Genomic DNA, 21,242 nt, shown 5'->3' with positions numbered 1-21,242 from the left:
ATGCCCATTTGTCCCGTATTTAGCTAAAGAAATAACAAATTCAAATTTCAAAATCATTTTATACAACAAGAAATTAATAACAAAAAAGGTCCTCTTAAAGGATGCCAAGAGTTAACTCAAACATTTAATTTTGCACCAGTATTGTGTGGAGGAATACACACACATATATACATACATGTAAATGTACACAGAAATAGAATGAGGAAAGGAGCCGGAAGGATGGATAAACAAAAATAAGTGAAGTAGGAGACAGTAAACACTTACCAAACACAAGTAAGAAACATTGATATTTCGCGGCCTGGCCGCATGTTCACAGAAGAAGAAAACATATACGTATATTTATTAATGGAAGGAGACTGTAAACGCTTACCACACTAGATGAAAGTGTTTTATATCTGGTGGCCAGGCTGAATTTTCAATTATTCAAAAAGATGGCATGTGCTTCAGTGTAGCCAGATGATGTGATATCAAGAGGCTTTCAACAGTGTTCAACTGTTCATTGCATGGTTGTGGAAAATGTCTGAAATATGTGGCTGGGATTGGAGGGAGGAGTATAGATTGTGATGGTTACTAAGGGGTTAACCCTAGGCACTCAGTAACCCCCCCCCCCTCTGATCTCATCCACTTATTTATGACATTTTATTGTCCCACAAATACATTTACATTAACTTATGAATACAAATGTACACTTAACATGTCCTGGCTTTTTTTGGGGGGGAAGGGGGAGCCCATTGCAGTCAACTCATTAAATAGCGAGTTGAATGAATTCTTTTCATGTCAGATCAGTACATTGCTATTTATTGATCCATCTCTGTATGAGATGTCATTGCTATTACCGTTATTACAAGAATTGCAATTAACACAGACTTCAAATTCAACTTGTTACTCAATCATTTCAGTCTTTAAGTTTTAAAATGGTATGATTGCCTCAGGTGACACTATAGCAGACAATTATTATTTAATAGATGTCTCGTCGTCTTACTATTATTATAAAGACTAACGTTAACTTAACAACGTATTTTATTGTACAACACGAAGTATAACAAGAACAAGAACTCAAGAAGTTACAAGCAACGATCTTTGTTACAGGACCGTTCACTCTCAACCATGTTGCCATCAACAGTGGTACCAGTTCCTTCTGTCTGAAGGCACTGTTCACTCCACATATATTACATCTTCCCCTTTTACAATAATTCCCTTATATTACAAATTATGAAACAGAAGTTTGACAGTTTGACCAGATCTACTTACATACATATTTTTACTGTTATTTATTTCAGTCTCAGTTTCACTTATTACAGAGTTTGGAGATTCTACAGATGTTCTCACATTACAAGGTTCATATTTAGGACATTCTACAGATGTTTTGACATTAGAATCCTCTAATATACATTTAAAATTTGTAACTTTGTTAGACTTTCTTAAATGTACCTTATTTCTTCTAAGCAATTGGTTGTTTTCATCTCTAACCATGTATGACCTTGGAGAATCATGACTTACAATTATTTGACCTGGTACCCATACCTTATCATCTGAATTAAACCGTTTTCACCAGGCTTAAACTTAGGTCTTTCATGAGCTGACTTATTATAATATTTCCTAGATTTATCCTGATTTTCTTTTAGTGCCTGTTTTACATTCAACCGTACTTCAGGATTTGATAATTCTCTATGAATAGGTAATCTAGTTCTTTCTCTTCGACTCGTCAACATCTGAGCTGGAGTTATATCCAAACCTGATACTGGAGAATTTCTGTACTCTAGAAGAGCTAACAACACATCACTGTTATCTTCATTACATTTTTTTAAACAATGATTTAGCAATTCCTACAGCCTTTTCGGCAAGTCCATTTGATTGCGGATACCTGGGACTGCTGGTTACAAAAGTAAAATCCCATTGCTTTGCAAATTTTTTACATTCAAGTGATCCAAATGGCATATTATCACTAATTACAATTTGTGAGATTCCAGGAGTTACAAATACAGACTTCAGTTCAGTTACTACTTCTGTAGCTGTTTTATATTTTAGCGACATAAATTCCAACCATTTAGAGTAATAATCCATAACTACTAGATAAGATTTACCTCCATACTCAAAAATATCTACACCTATCTTTTCAAATGGCAATTGTGAAATAGTATGTGAGATTAGAGGTTCCTTACAATTTAACCTCTGATACTCTTCACACACACTACATTTTAGGACTAGAGTTTCAATATCTGTTGCTAACCCTGGCCAATATACCACTTTTCTTGCTTTCAGTTTAGTTTTAGTAATGCCAAAATGACCTTCATGCAGTAATTTTAGAACCTTTTCTCTTAAGTTTAATGGTACAATTACTTTATTTCCTAAAAATACTAATCCACTTTCTACATGAATATCACTACGTAATTTATAGTACAATTTTACATCATCTGGCACATGTTTCTTTTCCACTGGCCAACCATTTCTATGGTACTCCATTATTTTACAAAGAACTGGATCATTTTTGGTGTGTTCACAAAATTCTTGTTTTCGTGACCCACTTATTTGCAAATGTTTAGTTAAGCTGTGGACAACTTCTGTTAAGAATGGATCACTCTGTACTTTGTCATTTATGAAAGATCTAGGGAACAAGTCTGCAATGTGCATATTTGCACCAGGAATATACACTACATTCAGATTATACTTTAATAATCTTACCTTCATTCTTTGTAACCTATTTGACATAACATTTGCTACATACTTCTGCATTATAGATACTAATGGCTTATGATCTGTATGAATTTCAATTTGCCTACCATAAATGGAATAATTAGGGCTTGGAAGTCACCAAATTTACATAACTTTACCAGTTTTTTTAAGATCAGTTACAAAATTATTGAATCAATCTCCTTCACTTTGCACACGAGAGTTGAAAACATACCTTTCCACCACAGTATTTTTTCTCGGATTTGCATAATTTTCATATGCCAGCAAAACGTGTTCATAATTACTCTTAGATTCTTCCGACAAATTAAAAGTACTCAGCAAGTCAACAGCTTCCTCACCTATTACATTAAGAAATATGGCAACTTTTATGTCACTAGATTTCGTGGTATGTCCTGCTGCTTTCATATATATTTCAAAGTTTTGTTGAAAGTGACTCCAGTTTTCACTCAGATTACCCAAAAGCTGCAATTCCTTGGGAACCTTAGCCGATTCCATGACTGTGAACCATAATCACATGTAGCCACTGTACTCACCTGTTTCTTCCGTCTGTATGAAACCCGTGTTTTTTGTTTTTTTCGATTCGCAACGTTTCCACACGACTGCGCCATGTCTCGTCGTCTTACTATTATTATAAAGACTAACGTTAACTGAACAACGTACTTTATTGTTCAACACGAAGTATAACAAGAACAAGAACTCAAAAAATTACAAGCAACAATCTTCGTTACAGGACCGTTCACTCTCGGCCATGTTGCCATCAACAGTGGTGCCAGTTCCTTCTGTCTAAAGGCACTGTTCACTCCACATATATTACAGATGTTGTTCAAAATTTATTGTAGTTAATTTTGGTGTTGGAATTCATTTCTCAGCATGAAACTTTCCCCACTTCACAAATTGTTTTAATAATGGTACTCGAAGGAAAAAAAAGCTTAAATATTTTGATTTCACACTATACAATTTGTATCTTTGACAGTATACAAATGTCATGAAACTTTTCCCCACTACAGTGATTTCTGTATGGTAGAACTGAGTATGAGATGATGATATTCATAGTTTGCATTGCTGTCTTCCTCTTGTGTAGTGTAGCATTGTCATATTTTGTAATGTCTTCCCAAAAACAAAATTGAAGGGCATTCATGTTAGAATCTTTTTATACACTTCAACCCCTAATTTTCTGTATTGGTTTACTTTATATGTGCATAGTTGACCATTATCTTATATTTCCTCCATTATAGAATTTACTTTTATGGTCTCCATAAATCAATTTGTTATAAAATTATCTTCATTTTCTGCATGTATTACTAATGCATGAAAATTGATACCCACCCCCACCCACCCTGATAATTGAACTCGTGTGTCTGCAAGAACATAACACAAGAAACTGACAATAAAGTAAACATCCTTTAAAGAAATGACTGTTGAAAATATTTCCATTATGACCCGTGGGAGAACAGCCCATGAGGGCCAGGGCCTACGTACCAACTGCTGGCCTCACTCCCACTTGCTGAGGTGGGAGATCATCCAACCCGTTACGGGGTGATGTGTGGTCAGCATGACGAACAAACAGTTGTTGTTGTAGGTTTCCGTGACCGGGTTACGCTACTGATTCATAACTCCACATGATGGTAAGTGGCCACCGGTCCCATGCACAGGTTGAAATCACAGGAGAAAAGTTGTTAGCTTCCCCCAGGAGACTCCCGTAGCCGGAGCCCAAAGCCTGATGCCTTAGATCGCACATCCATGGTGTGGGACAAAATATTTCCATTACTAGCATAAGAATACACTCATGCATCATCTCATCACTGAAGTTTTGGAATTCGAATCCCAGCTTCGGCGTTACTGTGTGTGTTCCTATTTCATATAATTGGCATTTATCATCATCATTGTGATTAGCAAAAAGTGGCATAAAATCAGATAAAAAATACAAATGCTCTAACATTTAGCAGATGGCACCTCACACAAATATCTAGCCTCTTCAGATGGGTCTATTCAATCATGCACTTTTAACTTCTCACAAAGTACAAAAGACAATCATAGATCAAGAACTAATTGTGGTAAAGAGCTGAAATGTCTCGTTTTTTTTTTTGTTGTTGTTGTTGTTTTCTTCGGAATAACAGGGTTTTTAGCGGAAGTTGTGTGTATACATTGTACTTATGAATAATGAAAGCTAAAGAAACAAAAAGAAAATTGAAATTTATAAAAGAAAATTGGTGTTCTGCACACCACTACGCACACCACAATAGACCAAAGTGAATTAAAAAAATGTAATATGTAGCAAAGTATGTTTCATTGAAAATAGGCTGATACTTCTTGGGGAAAAAATAACAGCAGTGTATGTGTATAAGAGCAGCACTGTTGCCAACTTCCGGAAGAAAAATTCTGGAATTTCACTTCTAGCATCAGCCCCCTATTGATGCTGGTTGGACCAAATTTGGAGGAAGCATTGCAAAAGACATTACCCCTTTCCCCGTAATTGTCGCACATTGTTCAAAAGTTCTTTTCTTCTCTTTATTTCATGTAAGAGTGAAATATATCGGCAAAAATCTGTGGTTGATTAATTACAACCCATTTTATAAGATCTATCCCATAATGCGATGGGAAACAAAGGACTTTTTCAAACTCCACTTGTTAATAATAGTAACAATGGATATATTGTTTTGTAATTCCAGTATGTCATAATTTCATATGTGCAAATGAAGAAAAAAGACAGAACTGAAATATCATGTGTAGTTTTCAAGTAATGATGTGTTAATTGCTGTCGTGTGGTGCTGGGAAGATATCCCAGCCATCCGGAGAGGAGTTACTCCCACCAGCAAGGCCTGTTCCTGCCTGTCTGCTAAAGATTAAGTTCTTCTTGGCTTCTAGGTCTATTGTGGTGTGTAGGGGTGTGCAGAACACCATTTTTTTTATAAATTTCAATTTTCTTCTTGTTTCTTTAGCTTTCTTATTCATAAGTACAATGTATACACACAACTTCCGCTAAAAAAACCTATAGGAAGGTCAAGACGAAGATGGAGGGACAACGTTGAGATGGACCTAAAGGAAATCGGTAGAGATGGAAAAGAGTATATAGATCTTGCTCAAGATAGGGACAGATGGAAGGCCTGTGTTGCTGCAGCCATGAACCTTCGGGTTTAAGAAGGCTAGAGAGTTAGTTGGCTTCTAGTGCTTCATCCCTTCTACCATATAGTTATGCTGTGAATGTGTCTTTTGGTTGTTCTCTTGAGAGTGATTCCCGGCATCAAAATATTTTTGGCTACAAAAATTTATATGAATTTGAAGGTTTTATAAAATGAGATGAACACCCACAGCCAAATGATTCGTGCTCATGGTTTTAGTGTGACCCTAAGTGACAGCTCCAAAATTTCAGCTTTGACCCAGCACTGCGAGGACATTTGAGGAACCGCTTGAAAGCAATGGTAGCGGACCACAAACTCGGAAACCAGGTTCATGGGACTTGATATGATGACTCTTGTGCCACTGAGGTTTGGTATAAAATGGGATATTACTCAAGTCCTTTTGACTATTTGAAATTGTGGGTTACTCCTCATGACACCACTAAAGTATGAGAATTTTATTTTCAGTTTCAAAAATATTTCTCTCTCACACCACCTCACATGCCCTCCCCCCTCCCCCTTGCCCTCTCTGTCATGAACGACATGTTACAAAATAGATAATTCCAGCAGATAACAAAATAATTTATACAAGATGTAACATAAATGTAAGTGAAAGCATGACTAGTTTTCATTGTTTTTATAATAGCATGTTCGTGATAAAACGTACCTCCACCCTTTTAATTGTAGGAAAGTATTAATATTTTCATCCGTAGAATTGCAAGTGATTTAACCATAATGTATGTTTCTGTCTTTGTGTGATGTAGGTGAGCTACACTACCAAAGTTTGGAAGCTGTTAACAAAGAAGGTATGTTTCTTGGCAGGGCATGTGGTTAATATCATTAATCCAGATAGTTTATATGTAGGGTGGTGGTGTAACTTGGACAGAAAATATTGACAAAAAATATGAATTATACTCGATTTTTATCAACAGATAAATAACAAACTTTGAGCTGTACTATGAAGTTGTGCCACCAAAATAGCTAAAATTGTTCAGTTTTTTTGAGTGGTGTTTTTCATGTGATCTTACATGTACATTTTTGTTTCTTTCCCCACAGTTGTTCAAATTGAAGAGATTTTCTTTGTATAGTAACCAAGCTAGTTCTAGAAAGATTTCCGAGTATTGCAAAAGTTCATGTCACTCTCACCTTTGGCAGTTTGCCTTTGGTCCTTCTTTATCCATGAAGACGAGAAGGAAATTAGGTCTTAGGAAACTCGGAAGCCATTTCAGAACACACCTGGTGAATATCTTGAGAAAGTCCCTTCTTCATTCATCGCCAGGAAAGCTTCATACATGTTCATAAAGTATTTGGTTTGTTCGGTAGGAATTTTGGGATATTGTGTAATTTTACTGAAGGAAAAGTGAAATTATCTTCTTTTTTTAAAATTGTCTTTTTGATCTAATGTGAGCATGTATATTTCTGTTGGTAATCTGCAACAATATTTGTTTCGGAGTGATAATAGGATGATTGTGTCGGTTAAAATGTTTTGGTGTAGTTGCATCTTCAGAGCTACAATAGGTAGGAATCTTTATCCAGTTCAAATACGATTAAAAAAAATGAAAATTGGAAAGATGCCACCTTATCAGAAATAAATGGTTACAGAAATTATTGTAAGGAATAATTGAATAAAATATAACACTCTTCATGGTAGCACTTCATACATTTTTTAAACAATGTTTTGATTTATTTTTATGTGTATTAATGTGAATTCAATAAATGATTTGTGTTTCTAATTGCTTCACAAAGTATAAAATCTGTTCCGTTAATAAAATTTTAGAGAGACATGTACACAATTAAAAGTTATAGCAGGATCATTCTCATTTCAATATTCGTAATATTAACATTTGTATGACATGCTTGGTAATTAATTTTATGCTAACAGTTGTAGATCATAGTGATAATTAAACATAAATTGCAAAGTACATTTACATTTGAAATAACAGTAGCTTGCATTAATTGCTTGCTTACATTTTACTAGTGTTCATGAGCATATTTATCAATCTTATTGTTGTTTTTTGAAGTTTCCTTGTAGTTAGAATACATCACTCATCTGACCTATGATGCCGTGACGATGGCTGTACACGGTGTATCATTTGCATTGTGTTTTTTTGTCTTTGTTCTTTTAAGTGTTTGCTTTTAAAGTTTCTATTACTATTATTTTCTTAACTGAAAATACTTTCTTATTGCTGTGAAGTATCCAGATCTTGTAGCAAATAACATATTTCAAGGAGATATTTTTTTATTAGGGAATACCATGTGTTCACCAACGTTATTCAGTTGTTTTGTATCTTTGAGTTTTTAGTATCACTTATGTTTAAGACAAGAGCTCAGCCCATGCACAAATAGCATGTTGGAGTATTAATGTTTTATGGCCATTTAATATATATATATTAAGGAAATTACCTGTGGCACAATAGCCTGTGAGGGCCAGGATCTATCTACCGACTGCTGGCCTCACTTCCACCTGCCAAGGTGTGGGAGATCATCCAACCAATTTGTATCACGCTGAACCCAGCACCTCGAGCGTCATAAATTAATAAGCTAATCACGTCATAAAAAGGCGTAACGGTGAAGATCTGGAAAAGAGCTTCTTAAAGCAAATCTTGCCAGCGGCTTCAGTGGAGTTGGGGAATTATGGGGTGACGTGTGGTCAGCACGATGAACCCCAGTCGTTGTTGCAGGTTTCTGTGACTAGGTTATGTTACTCATTTGTAGCTTCCCAATTTCCTCACGATGGTGGATGACCACTGGTCCCATACACAGCCCGAAATCTCAGGAGTAAAGGTGTTATGTTTGCCCCCAGGAAAATTGAACCTGTGCGCCTCCCGTTGCCGGAACCCACAGCCTGACATCTTATACTGCATGGCCATGGTACAGGACATGGTGTTAATATAATAAAGGAAAATTTTAAAAGTTGAGTAAACAAAATGTCCAGCAAATTTGGATTTTAAGCAAACGAAAAAAATCTTTAGCAGCAGTGAATATGGAAATGTTTGTTTGCATGATAGCCAACCGTTAAAGAATACTATTCATACCTCAGTGTCCATACACTTGAAAAACAAGACATGGCAATAACAGAATGATCATCCAACATAGCATGTTCCTCTTACTTTCTTCATTTCATCTGAAGATATGATTGAGAATTTCACGAAATGTCACCAGGGTTTTAGATGAAAGATACAGGAAAATATTTCAAGGGCACAGTGCAGTTAGGTACATTACATCTTGGTGAACTTTTGGTGTTTTCTGGTATGTTGATATGGCATGATATTACTTGTGATTTTTATGAAATCTTGTAATCATGGCTTGCTTGCAGTTGTAGTTCTTACTTACAGATATCATCACGTACATTACAAATTTTTCTAGTTTATAATATGCATTGTTTGTAATATATATTTTAAAAATGGAAGTTTTTCATTCCATTCTTCCTCTTCAGACCACACTGCCATTTGATATTTTAGTTAACTATCATTATTTTCGTAATCGCAGATGAAGCTCCTATTTTCCAGCTGTAAATGTTAACTGCATGCCATACTGAACATTGAAAGTGTGATGAAGAGGTTTTCTTGGGATATCAGTCACGTGATTTCCAGATAGGCTTCTGACCATCAAGAGTTAATGTAACTCTCATCTTCACCTATACAGAGTTCCTGAAGATGAGAGTGAGTTACATTGGCTCTCAAAAGCTTGGAAGCCTATCTGGAAATCACCTGGCTGATATCCCAAGAAAACCTCTTCATCATTCGCCACCAGGAAAGCTTCAAGAATTATTGGAAGTGTGGTGTGAACATTTTCAGCATGTGCTGTATCCACCATGAGCTATTGGTTAATATTGCTATTGACACATGAGCAACCTGATCCCATTTCAAGAGAGAAACAAAAACACACACATGCCACAGCACAGCACACACGTGTACAATAAAATATGAATGAATGCATGTGCATGTAATATTTTCAAATCCGATTTGCAACTTTTTACTGTTTGTTTACTGCCTAAGCTAGTTAATTATGGAATATTGTTACTAAATTAACAAATATTTGTTCATTAATATACATTTTTGTGTAGAAGAATTACAATTCAATTTCACAACATTCCAAGCAACATTTTGTAACATATTATTATTTTCAACATGAAGATAAGAAACTAGGGCTGAGCTGATACCAATGCCAATGTATCGGTATCGGCTGATACCAGTGGTATCGGTGTCAGAAAGTATTGGTTGGAATTCATCTACCAATACCAGCTGATACTTTTCCGGCATATTGGTCTCTCACGGGGTCTGCCTCACGACATTTTCCCAGAGTCTAATTATCTTGGAAATCATGCAAAATTCAAAAAAACTTTTTATTTTGCACAAATTATGAAAGAAAAACTGTCTTCTATTTTCAATATTCTAAAGCAAATTTATTAGTAATTTAGTGCATGTAATTGCAGATTATTTATACACCAAAAGGTATCGATATTTTAAACAAATTTTAATTATTACAATTTTCAAGTACCGATATCGGCATCAGTTGGAATCAGTGAGAGTATCGGTTAAAAGTGGTATTGGCTCAGCCCTATAAGAAACCAAGAACAAATTTATAACATTTAAAATTAAAGCTTAAAAAAGTTCCAGTGACGGTGTGGAAATTTGTAATATTGTATAAAATCACTACAACTATTGATCATGCCAAGTATAATGCTGTAAGTAAACATCTGTCATTTTCAATCTTACTCCAGGAGTCGCATCTCGCTACTATGAAATGTTAGTCTTGTTATCTTTCTCCTTTTCCATTTCAAACTCTCCAAATTTTGAGGTAACAGTCAGTGGTTGAAATCTTGCGTTTAGACTTCGCCTAGTCCTTGTGAAAAGTTATTTCACACTTAAAATAATGTTTGTTTATTGCTGAGCATTACAACATCTATATCAAGTTAAACATTGAATTAGTAAGATAAATTAAGTCAAGTGCTTACGTACAGTATTTTCTTATTTATTTTTCTGGTAATTTTGATCCTGACCTTGAGGAACTTCACAAAATGGTTGAAGACTTTATGAGAACTTTGAGACAAACAGCAGGAAGCAGCATGTGAATGACGATTGTTAGGATGTTAAGTTTTAACCAGTTCTTACCATGTTTTATCTTTAATATTTTAAAAAAGAAAATCATGAGCAAGATCATCATGTTGATGACTGGAAGATGAAGTAAGGAGAGAAGAAAATACTGCCTGGAAGTACTTGACTTTTATTAATCTTATGTTAATACTAGACCACAATAATACAGATCTTCATGAAGAATCTTGATGTTAAAAACTTGTGTTATGATACTTGCGTGTCACTAATATCTTCTGATGTTTTAAGTTTTCACCATATTTTATCAAAGCTTCGTAAATTGACCTGGACAAACCTGTAATTTTGCGTGTACAGAATATCGTCCAACCATCATTCATTACACATGTGAAAGCAATTTTTGTTCACCATATGTGCATTTGAGATAAAATTGACAAGAAATATAAAAATAACAAGAAAGCTGTTATTCATAGATACTTATTTCCAGAATTTAATATTGTGGCCAGCTAGATATCACCGAATATTCTCATGTAAAGTGTCTGCATACTTCATAGCAATTGGGAGGCATATTTGTTTTCAAAGTGAGCAAAATACAGTACGGTTACTTTGTCTTCTAAAAAATATTATAAATGCATCATCATACTGCATGTATCATTCTGGAAACAGAACTCTGTTTAACTACTGGTTTCAAAGGATAAGATAGTGTAAACGTTTGAATAGTCAACTTCCGTGGTGAAGCGGTTAGCATAATGTGTTGCGATGCCAGGGGTACCAGGTTCAAATCCCAGCCTGTGCATGGGTGTTATTTGTGAGTGATCCTTCATCATCTTTGTGATTAGCCAAAAGTGGGAGAAAATAAACCAAATCAATCAAAAGCCTAATTTAGTTCCTTCTACATTTGAAAATAGAGAAAGTAGGGTATAAAATCATAATTACCAAAGTTTGTGGATAATTTTGTAATTTTTATGCTTTGGTATCATTATTGCTAGTCTACTTGTAAATATTTGCTATAGTATGCTTGTCACAATGTAAATGGTGAATTTAATCACTATACAACATAAAGGACATTACTTACAGTCTACCTGATTATGCCTTATTTTAGTATTTCTTGTTACAAGCATAGAGTATTAGGACCACTGTTGTCCAGTAAGATGCCCTAACTGCCAAGCAGGGTGGGAAGTTTTCGGGCAATGTAACTGTATAAAGCAGCTCTGAGGCCCACCCAGCCCTTGATGAATGTCTACATGGGGCAATCCTTGGGGAGGGGAGGTGAAAACACCTGGAGAGTTGTGCTGATCGCATCACCTCCACTATGGCTGAGATTGCAACACAATAATACATTTCAATGTGTGTGTGAGAATATTACAACAGTAAACTTTATATTTGTACTTTTGCTCGCTTTTGTAAACAAAAGTCAAGTTCATTTGCAATCATCATGCTTCTATGCATTAAATTTCACTTGCATATGCAAGTTTATATTTTAGTATGTGTTACCTTTTCTACTTCTTAATTTTAATGCATATATTTTACTGTTACTATATATTTTGAATTGGGTTGTATTTCCTTGTAATTTCAAATAATTCATAATTGTAAACATAAATCTTCTCCCCTTTACTGTAACATCATTTTTCCAACGTACTTGGTAAAATTTGCTCGTAGAAAATTACTTAGTTCCATATCTCCTCCATCCCTGATCTCAGTAATAATGTATGTGAACCAAAGGGAATATTGGCCATCACAGTTGCCAAACATGCTGAGTTCATCGTGTTGCTGAAGGTTCCAGCCTTAAGAATTTGCATTAAGAAACTGATTGTTATGGATGCGGAATACAGATATGCATTGCAAAACTGAAAAGCATATTTTTATAATAGCGGATGAAGGAAATAAATTTCAATTTATTAGAATATCTGCAAATAAATGAAGACAAAATTGAACGCAAAGTGTAGAAATCAGGTCAGAATTTGATTTTTCATATTCTGCCACCTACCCGGTGGATGCTCGTAGTGGTTCGATTCCACTTTAAACTGTAGGTCCAGTCCTGATTGGCCTTAATGTGCACAAAGTGGACTTAAAACACAAAAGCAATCAATCAATCGTATTCTGCCTCCTAATCGAAAGAATGAAAGGTTTATTAATAAGAGGGTTTTCCAGATTCAGAAAGTAAGATTTTTATGTGACTAAAAGTTCTCCCAAATTTTCAAAAAAATTCCCTTGATACAGGCAGGTATGGGACAAAATTCAGAATTATTATATATTTCAGTGTATTAATGTTTCGAGATTGAAAAAAATAAAGGAAGGCAGTTGTGCTAGCATTTATCTGGTAAATCAGCTAGAAGAATCTTTCCAACAATATTATATTATTACCATTATTTTTATTATTGTTGTTTAAAATAAATTATTTAGTGTATTACTACTGCCATAAATCATTTTTTTTATCAATGACCTGATCTTACCATAAAAAATTCCTGGTGCTGCTTACAGTATTCATTTTCAAGGTTAAGGCGTGCATTGTAATATCCACATGAAAAAGAAACTTCCCACACAGTTTTAAGTTATTCAAGATTTCAACCATCTATCAAAGAGAAATTACTGCATTTTTCTTTACCTATCATATTCCTGCAAGTAGTTGCAATTAAGTGGACAATTTTGCAATGTTGTTGTTTGTATAAATGTAAAGCAACATTCATATTTCTTGTTTTTGTTAAATGGATTTGTACTTGCGTTTCTGTCTCTGTAGTGAGATTCATCACAGCCATTTTTAGGTTTGTTCTTGAGAGTTTGACATTTTATATTTGATCTGCACTCTACCAATATTAGGTTTCAAGGTTCAAGCTGTACTACAGTGAAACCCCGATTTTACATTTTCTCACATTATACATTGAAACCTGATGGTCCCAACATAACAAAATGTTATAAAAAAATTTCTGGATTTTACATTTTCCCACATTTTGAGTATCTCCGGCTGAGACTGCTTCATAGCATCTGGTTGTCGTGTCATGAGTTTAACTCATTTTCAAGATCAAAATACATTATTTCTTCAAGATGTCCTCAAACACTTGAAATCTATTTTAAGTCCACGTTAAGGACAAAGTTGGTGCAAATGAATACACATGTCCTTGGAGAAATCCTATTGGTTGTTTGAATAGGAGCAATGCAGTGGTCTGACATGAGAATATACTGCATGTGGTGAAGTTGTGGGACCTTGTATTATGACTAATATGACCAATAGTTTTATTTTTATAAGTAAAAATCAGGGGCCGAGAGAGTGAAACACCCTGTATAATCATGGGCAAAATAACACCAGAACTAATACATAGGAAAGGAACAATTTCTCAAAAGTCATGTAGTTCTGTTTACATTAACTTCATTCTTGCAGTGGATGAAGAATAGGTTCCCATCAAGTGAACAGAACTCAAGAATGGAAAAACATTTCTACAATAAAAAAAAAGTGAACATGTTCTCTAAATAACAATACAAGGAAATCCAACCTTATTTTGTGTGTCTTTATTTCTCTTAAGTTTCTGTTTTGTGATTTTTATGCTTTCATTTTCTTGTTTTTCTTTCTTTCTCTCTCGCTCAATCTCTTTTCCATTATTAACTTTGCTTTTAGAACATCTCATAGTTCCTCATCCTTGTTTACATTGTCGAACAAGCTTGCATCCATGCCACAAAAATCATTGTCCACATCGTGTCCCTTTATTTCACTCACGTTCAAGTCCTGACATCCCCTACTCCAATCTTCCTAACATAAACTCTTGCAACTGTGACCTTGTTCTCCCGCCAGACACCGTGCACCGTCACCGCCACAGCATCGCAGGTCAGATGAATTTCTTCAAGCTTTTCAGCGGAGGCATATCCAAGAAAGGGTCCACGACTGGTCTGTTTAGCACGGCAGTTATAAGTGGTTCGTCTAGTGCTCCAAACCTCAAGGATATGCTTCCTACCTCGTCAAATGTATCAGGTATGTTCGTTAATTCTTAATGCTTGAATGTTGTTCTTGGTTTTGTTTATTTATGATTCCCGGTTTAACTCATTGTGTTTCTACTAACAAATAAAAGGATTTTGTTCTTGTTTATGCATGTCAACCAATTATGTATCTGGTAAGTACTTAAATCTAAGACAGTATTATGTTAGAATAAGTAATAATAATAATTATATTCTGTGGATATTTGCTTTTCAGTGTCAATAATATACACTTAAAGATACATTAAAACAAGCAACTACAAGCACTTACAAAACAATGTAGGTGATTTTACTCATCAAATTGTATGACAACGAATGTTTATTTCTTAAGATATATTAGATACATTAGTTAGAATTATTTGTTTGATGGATTGTCTGAGTAAAATTTTAAACGTCTGAAACTTATTCAGATTTACATACAGTATAGCACAGAACACAAGCTAGCTCACAAAACGAGGTTATGGATTTTGAACAAACTTGTTTGGTGGCTTTTGTATCTTACTCTTCATAAACAGCACACTGCCAATTTGTCTCACTTCATGATATGAACATATGCTTGAACATAAGCTTCACTTCTTAACTGAGATTAATTCTGTAAAAGAACTGATGGCAGAGTAGTCAGCGTGTGTACTATGACAGCAGTGTTTCCGGATTTGAAGCCCTGCCAGGGCATGGGTGTTCTTTGTGAGTATCTCATCATCAATTTCATCATATCATCACTCATATGCATCGCTGCAATTATCCAAAAGTGACGCTAAACGGGGTGTCTACCAGTCAAGAATGTCGAGAAGTCAACAGGTAGGTCAAGAAAGTCAAGAAATTATGCTTGTGGTCAAGAATCTTTGCTATTTCTTACAATACAGTGAATTTACTTTGTTATATACCTGTACTGGGATTTGATAAAATTTAATATTTGGAAATCTAGAATCGTATTGAGTTGTGGTTAGGATTCGTTCACTTTGTTTCTTAAGGGTTACATTCTTGTATGTGTGAAGTTCTGTAAAAATATTAAATAAAGTAATGTTACTAATCTTCATCCAGGATGAAGTGTGAAGCATTAATTTTTACATGCATTATTAAATAATTAAAGCGTAACCCGGTCTGGGAAATCTCCTATAATGGCCGAGGGTTTGACGTGCTGACACCACGTCACCCCATTACTGGTTGAAGATCTCCACACCTCTAGGTAGGATTGTGGGAGGGATATAGGCCAAGGCCCTTCTAGGGCTGTAGAGCCACAAGTTATTTATTTATTATTATTATTATATTATTTATAATAATTAAAGCAAGTCTAAATCTCTTGTTAAAGTACATCTTCAGTTTCCATCTTAACTGGCCTTGTGGTAGGATTTATTCATTAAATAAAAATATTATTTTCTTAATTTGCAACTATATCTAAGTAAGGGGTGATAAATGTTAAGAAAAAGGAAAAAAGTCAAGAAAATGGAAAGAAAGGTTAAGAAAAAGTAATGAAAAAGTCAAGAATTTTCGATTTGTTATTTTGGTAGACACCCTGCTAAGTAACAAAGATGAATCACTCTCACTCTAAGAGGCTTTAGTTTCAGACTTGCATTGAATCAAAGGTTCTTAAACAGAGGACACAACTTCTCTCACTTGATGTATAAATAACATAACACACAATACAAAAGAACTGTTTCATGCACATTCATAACATTATCTGGCCCCCGTGCCAGAGTGGTTAGCACATTGCATTACGACGCCAGGGGTCCTGGGTTCGAATCCCAGCCTGGGCATGGATGTTTGTGAGTGTCCATTCATGAATTTCATCATATCATCACTCATCCCCATCTTCGCAAATTAGCTAAAAGTGGCACAAAAAGTGAAGTAAAATAAAGCAAATCAAATCTATATAACATTAATAACTCACTGTGGCTACATGAACGAAGTGAAACGATTCAATTTCGTCCACCTTCACCTCCCCTCCCCCAAGGATACAGGTAAAATTCCACGTGTAGCTTATTTGAAATATTCTATGGTGCCACCATTAAATAGAATAGCAACACAAATAAGGTGAGTTAAAAACTAGGTTTAGGTTTACTAGTGTTTGTAGAATTTAATATTGAAGAGTAATTACTTGGAATCACCAATATTGATAAAGTCATTTTCTGAATCAAGAGAACAATAATTTAATGTAATACAATTTTGGTGACTATGTGGAACGTTGTAAAATAATTAGCCAATTATGATTTTTCTTGTATGTACGTATTGCTTGCATTGTAGAATTATTTCTCTTGCAGTTTGAGATTCTTACAATCACATAACACAATTTTTTATGTTTTGTTTTGGGAAAAAAACACTCCCTTCAACAGACATTTATTTGAATAATGTTAAAGTTATAACAGTGGGAAGAATTTAACAAAAGCAAAAATAAATAATTATTAAGAAGCCGTTATATGATGAATCTTGTGAATAATATTGCATTGCATTGGAATTTAATCCTTCAAAAGAAATCAAGAATATTTGTAGAAAGAAGGTGAACTTTGAATTATCTGATGACATTTGGAATCCATAATTAAAATTTCACAACTTCTTTTAAAAAATAATAATAATATGCGTGTATCACAGTTGAATTGTTATGTTCAACAATGCGTGTTCTCCAGAAATGTAACAACAAAAAATTGCGTTATGTGATTGTAAAAACCATAAACTACAAGAGGAATAATTCATAGTATGAGTTTTTTGTATCTGACAAAAGAGATAGGTACCTTAGAAATGCAAATAGCATGTATGCTTACAGTGGACAATATTGTAAACTACGTTGTTTCATTCTATTATTTGCAAATCTTTGTATGATTTCCTTATTAGAATCAGAGAAGGAAATTGCATTCACTAAGTAATTCACATCATCAATAACATGCAATGATCTCCAGTTGCAGGAAGAACATTGTTTACTGAAGAACAGCTCATATAAAATTAACTAATAATAGTTCATAAATCCAATACAAAATGGCAAATAATTAGTGTACAGCTTGCATGATATAGTTGCTGCTTTGATTAATGTGACTACAGAAAAATAATGGCCTTTTTTTTTTTTTTGCTTACTTGTTAAATTTTTATGTTTTCAAATTTCATGCACATTTCAACTTACAGTGGGTAGCAACAAGTTACAGACTATTTATGTAAATATTGGACTGATAAAACATTTCCTACCGTGCTTATGAAATGTATTGAATTTATCAGACTGTAACAGTGGTATAAATCTTTAAGCTATTTTAAGTGATTCAGGATCTAACAGCATATTAATTCAATGTATGTTTGTTTCTTTATAAACTTTTGGCATAGCAGCTATAGAAGGATGTGGAGGAGTGCCATCAATTAGACCTCTAGAAACCCTACACAATGCACTCTCCTTACGCCAGCTGGATATGTTCTTGGAGAGAATGACGAGTGTGGTGTTCCGCACTCCACTGAGCTCGCCTCCTAAGTATCCTTCCAATCCACGTCTCCAGCAGGGACACCCGCCACCCCTTAGGTTGCAGTCACCTAGCAACAGTAGTGAGTACATAAACATCTTCCTTCAGTGTATTTGATACATTTTTATTATACTTTGTCATTACGGCAGCTATAGATGGGACAGATACGAAGAAGCCAGAGTTCTGGGTTTGAATCCTGGCATGGGTATTCTTTGCATGTGTTTATCAATTTTTATTCATCTTCATCATTGCAGTGCAAAACAGCAGTGTAACATGAAGAGAAATACATAATTAACATCACTCCCAAAGATCAAGTAAGGCAGGCATAAGAATGGTGCAAATATTTTTATGTACATTGTCTTTTTGATAAAACCTGAAAGGTATCCTCTCTGTTGGTATATGAAGGCTGGAAGACTGAGGGCTAGGGGCAGGTGCTCCCCTGCTCCATTCTGATTTCTGATGTCATCACTAGGCCCCCCATTTTCTTTGTAGCCAAAACATATTAAATATATACCGCGTGAGGCACCTAAAAGTACCACCTGAAAAAGCGAAGAAACCAGAAACAGTGGCGATGTGAGGTTTGCGGGAAACAATAATATCAAATGGGGCTCGTAAATCGGAGGTATGGGGTGGGTCGAAAAATATCGACAAATGGGGCATCTGGAGCAAAGTCATATTTTTTTTAATGGAACGATATACAATAACATGCATAATATAAAAGAGCACACGCAGAGAAACACAACGCCGTTGGTCTCATGCATCTACTGCACATAGGAACAAAGATATGGCCATGTGAAAATATGTAAACAAACTAACACTTGACCACTTGACCGTCAGTACCACGGCATGTACAAGTATGAGATGTCGGAAGCCATTGGACAAGATGAAGACAGAACGTGTTAAAGGAAGAAAAAATACAGTAGACATCGTCAGCACCATGTATTTGACATTGTTACAGCATAATGAAAATGACCATGACAGTATGTCGAAGAACCACTGCGTAAGAAGCGAAAACCTGTCAAAGTGTGTGTTCAAAGTGGTGGCCGTCAACTGCGATACAGGCAACGAGGCGCCCACGCATAGATCGTTGCACAGAATGTAGCATCTCGTAGGGAATGTCCCTACAGGCCACAGTAATGCGGTGTTGCATATCCTCTGGAGTTGTTGGCACATCCCGGTAGACAATGTCCTTCAGCTTTCCCCACAGTAAAAAGTCTAACTGTGTCAAATCTGGGGAACGAGCCGGCCATTTGACAGGCCCTCCACGTCCAATCCAACGATTTGGAAATGTATTTTCCACACATGCTGTAGCACGTCTTGCACTGTGAGCTGGGCACCCGTCATGTTGGTACCACATGTCCCTCCTTGTCTGAAGTGGTATGTCCTCCAATAGTACAGGCAGTTCATGTTGTAAAAACTGTATGTATCGGTCAGCATTCAGTGTCCCTTGTATAAAAAAAGGGCCAATGAGATGTTCACCCACTATACCACACCACACTTTCACACTCCATGGGCGCTGGCGGTCCACTTGGCGAAGCCAATGTGGATTTGTCACCGACCAATAGTGCATGTTCCTTAGGTTGACATTTCCATGATTGGTAAAAGTTGCCTCGTCAGTGAAGAGGATACGTGACAAATCGGGTGTGTCGTGTCGTAACATCCATGTGCAAAACCGAACACGGTCCACAAAATCATTCCCGTGAAGTTCCTGATGGAGGGAGATATGATATGGGTGAAACTTGTGTGTGTGCAGAATGCGCAATACACTTCGCAGACTCATCCCAGCATCCCTGGCAATTTCACGGGAGCTAACGTGTGGATTCACAGCAACAGCGGCGAGAACATTTGTTGCACCTGCCTCACCTGTAGTTGGCTTGTTCCGCACACGTGCTCGTGGTGTTACACTTCCGGTGTCTCTTAATTTAATAAATAACTTACCAAACAGACGTCGAGATGGCTGTCGTCTGTCCGGATATCTCTCTGCGTACACACGGTAGGCTTCTGAGGCATTCTTTCGGCATTCCCCATAAATCAGGATCATGTCCGCTTTTTCTATGTTTGTGAACACCATAATCTTCGCTCTTACCACTAGGACTGCTTGCTATGAACTAACACGATCTCGTGGACCTGCTATCAAAACTTGCTCTGCGTAAAGGCAGTTCTGTCAGGCACCTGAGAAGTCTTACATGCCGTGGTACTGACGGTCAAGTGGGCCACTTGTTAGTTTGTTTACATATTTTCACATGGTCATATCTTCGTTCCTATGTGCAGTAGATGCATGAGACCAACGGCATTGTTTCTCTGCGGGTGCTCTTTTATATTATACATGTTATTGTATATCGTTCCATTTAAAAAAGTATGACTTTGCTCCAGATGCCCCATTTGTCGATATTTTTCGACCCACCCCATACCTCCGATTTACGAGCCCCATTTGATATTATTGTTTCCCGCAAACCTCACATCGCTACTGTTTCTGGTTTCTTCGCTATTTCAGGTGGTACTTTTAGGTGCCTCACGCGGTATATGCAAGTATATTAATTTTCTGTAATAATGTTTTTCATAGTCTGGCCATTTTTGTTTGTTGCTGTGCTATTTTTTAGTAAAAAAAATTATGCTAAAATCATTTCTGAACATTTCCCCTTATGACCTAGAGAGAGACTATCCGCATAATAGACAGGGATATTTTATGGCAGTAGGGAAGAACAGAGTTCACATAAAGCCTTGAGTTTTTGCTGTGTTTAATACAGGATTGAGCATAAATAATTATGGGGCCCACCACAATGAGATGAGAGGTAGTTTTTTTTTTTTCCAAAAATATATCTGCAAATGTATCTGAAAAACAAAGAAATTGTGCAAGTTAGGGATGGCCAATGCCAGTCTACATGGTGGAGTGGTTAGCACATTTCAGTATGATGCCAGAGGTCCCGTGTTCGAATCCCGGACTGGCCATGGATCTTCATGTGTCCTTTCATCATATCATCAGTCAT

At 35.8% G+C, this 21,242-nt stretch overlaps 1 protein-coding gene across 9 annotated transcripts in view; it reads left to right on the top strand.

Annotated features, from left to right (window-relative positions):
• The window catches only part of l(1)G0196 (inositol hexakisphosphate and diphosphoinositol-pentakisphosphate kinase), a 198,247-nt gene that overhangs the window by 164,759 nt on the left and 12,246 nt on the right, over positions 1 to 21,242 (top strand). For 8 of the 9 annotated variants that reach the window (XM_083143232.1, XM_083143227.1, XM_083143231.1 and 5 more), the window contains 3 exons: positions 6,572 to 6,613; positions 14,643 to 14,819; positions 18,128 to 18,337. In XM_083143232.1, the coding sequence (XP_082999358.1) occupies positions 6,572 to 6,613; positions 14,643 to 14,819; positions 18,128 to 18,337 (429 nt within the window). The remainder of the gene's footprint in view (positions 1 to 6,571; positions 6,614 to 14,642; positions 14,820 to 18,127; positions 18,338 to 21,242) is intronic. The other variant, XM_083143230.1, reaches the window with a different exon arrangement.

This window comes from Lepisma saccharinum, chromosome 21 (assembly GCF_977018435.1).
Source record: "Lepisma saccharinum chromosome 21, izLepSacc3.1, whole genome shotgun sequence".
NCBI classification, from domain to species: domain Eukaryota; kingdom Metazoa; phylum Arthropoda; class Insecta; order Zygentoma; family Lepismatidae; genus Lepisma; species Lepisma saccharinum.
The sequence above is the reverse complement of the archived record's forward strand: the minus strand, read 5'-3'. Positions and strand labels throughout refer to the sequence as shown.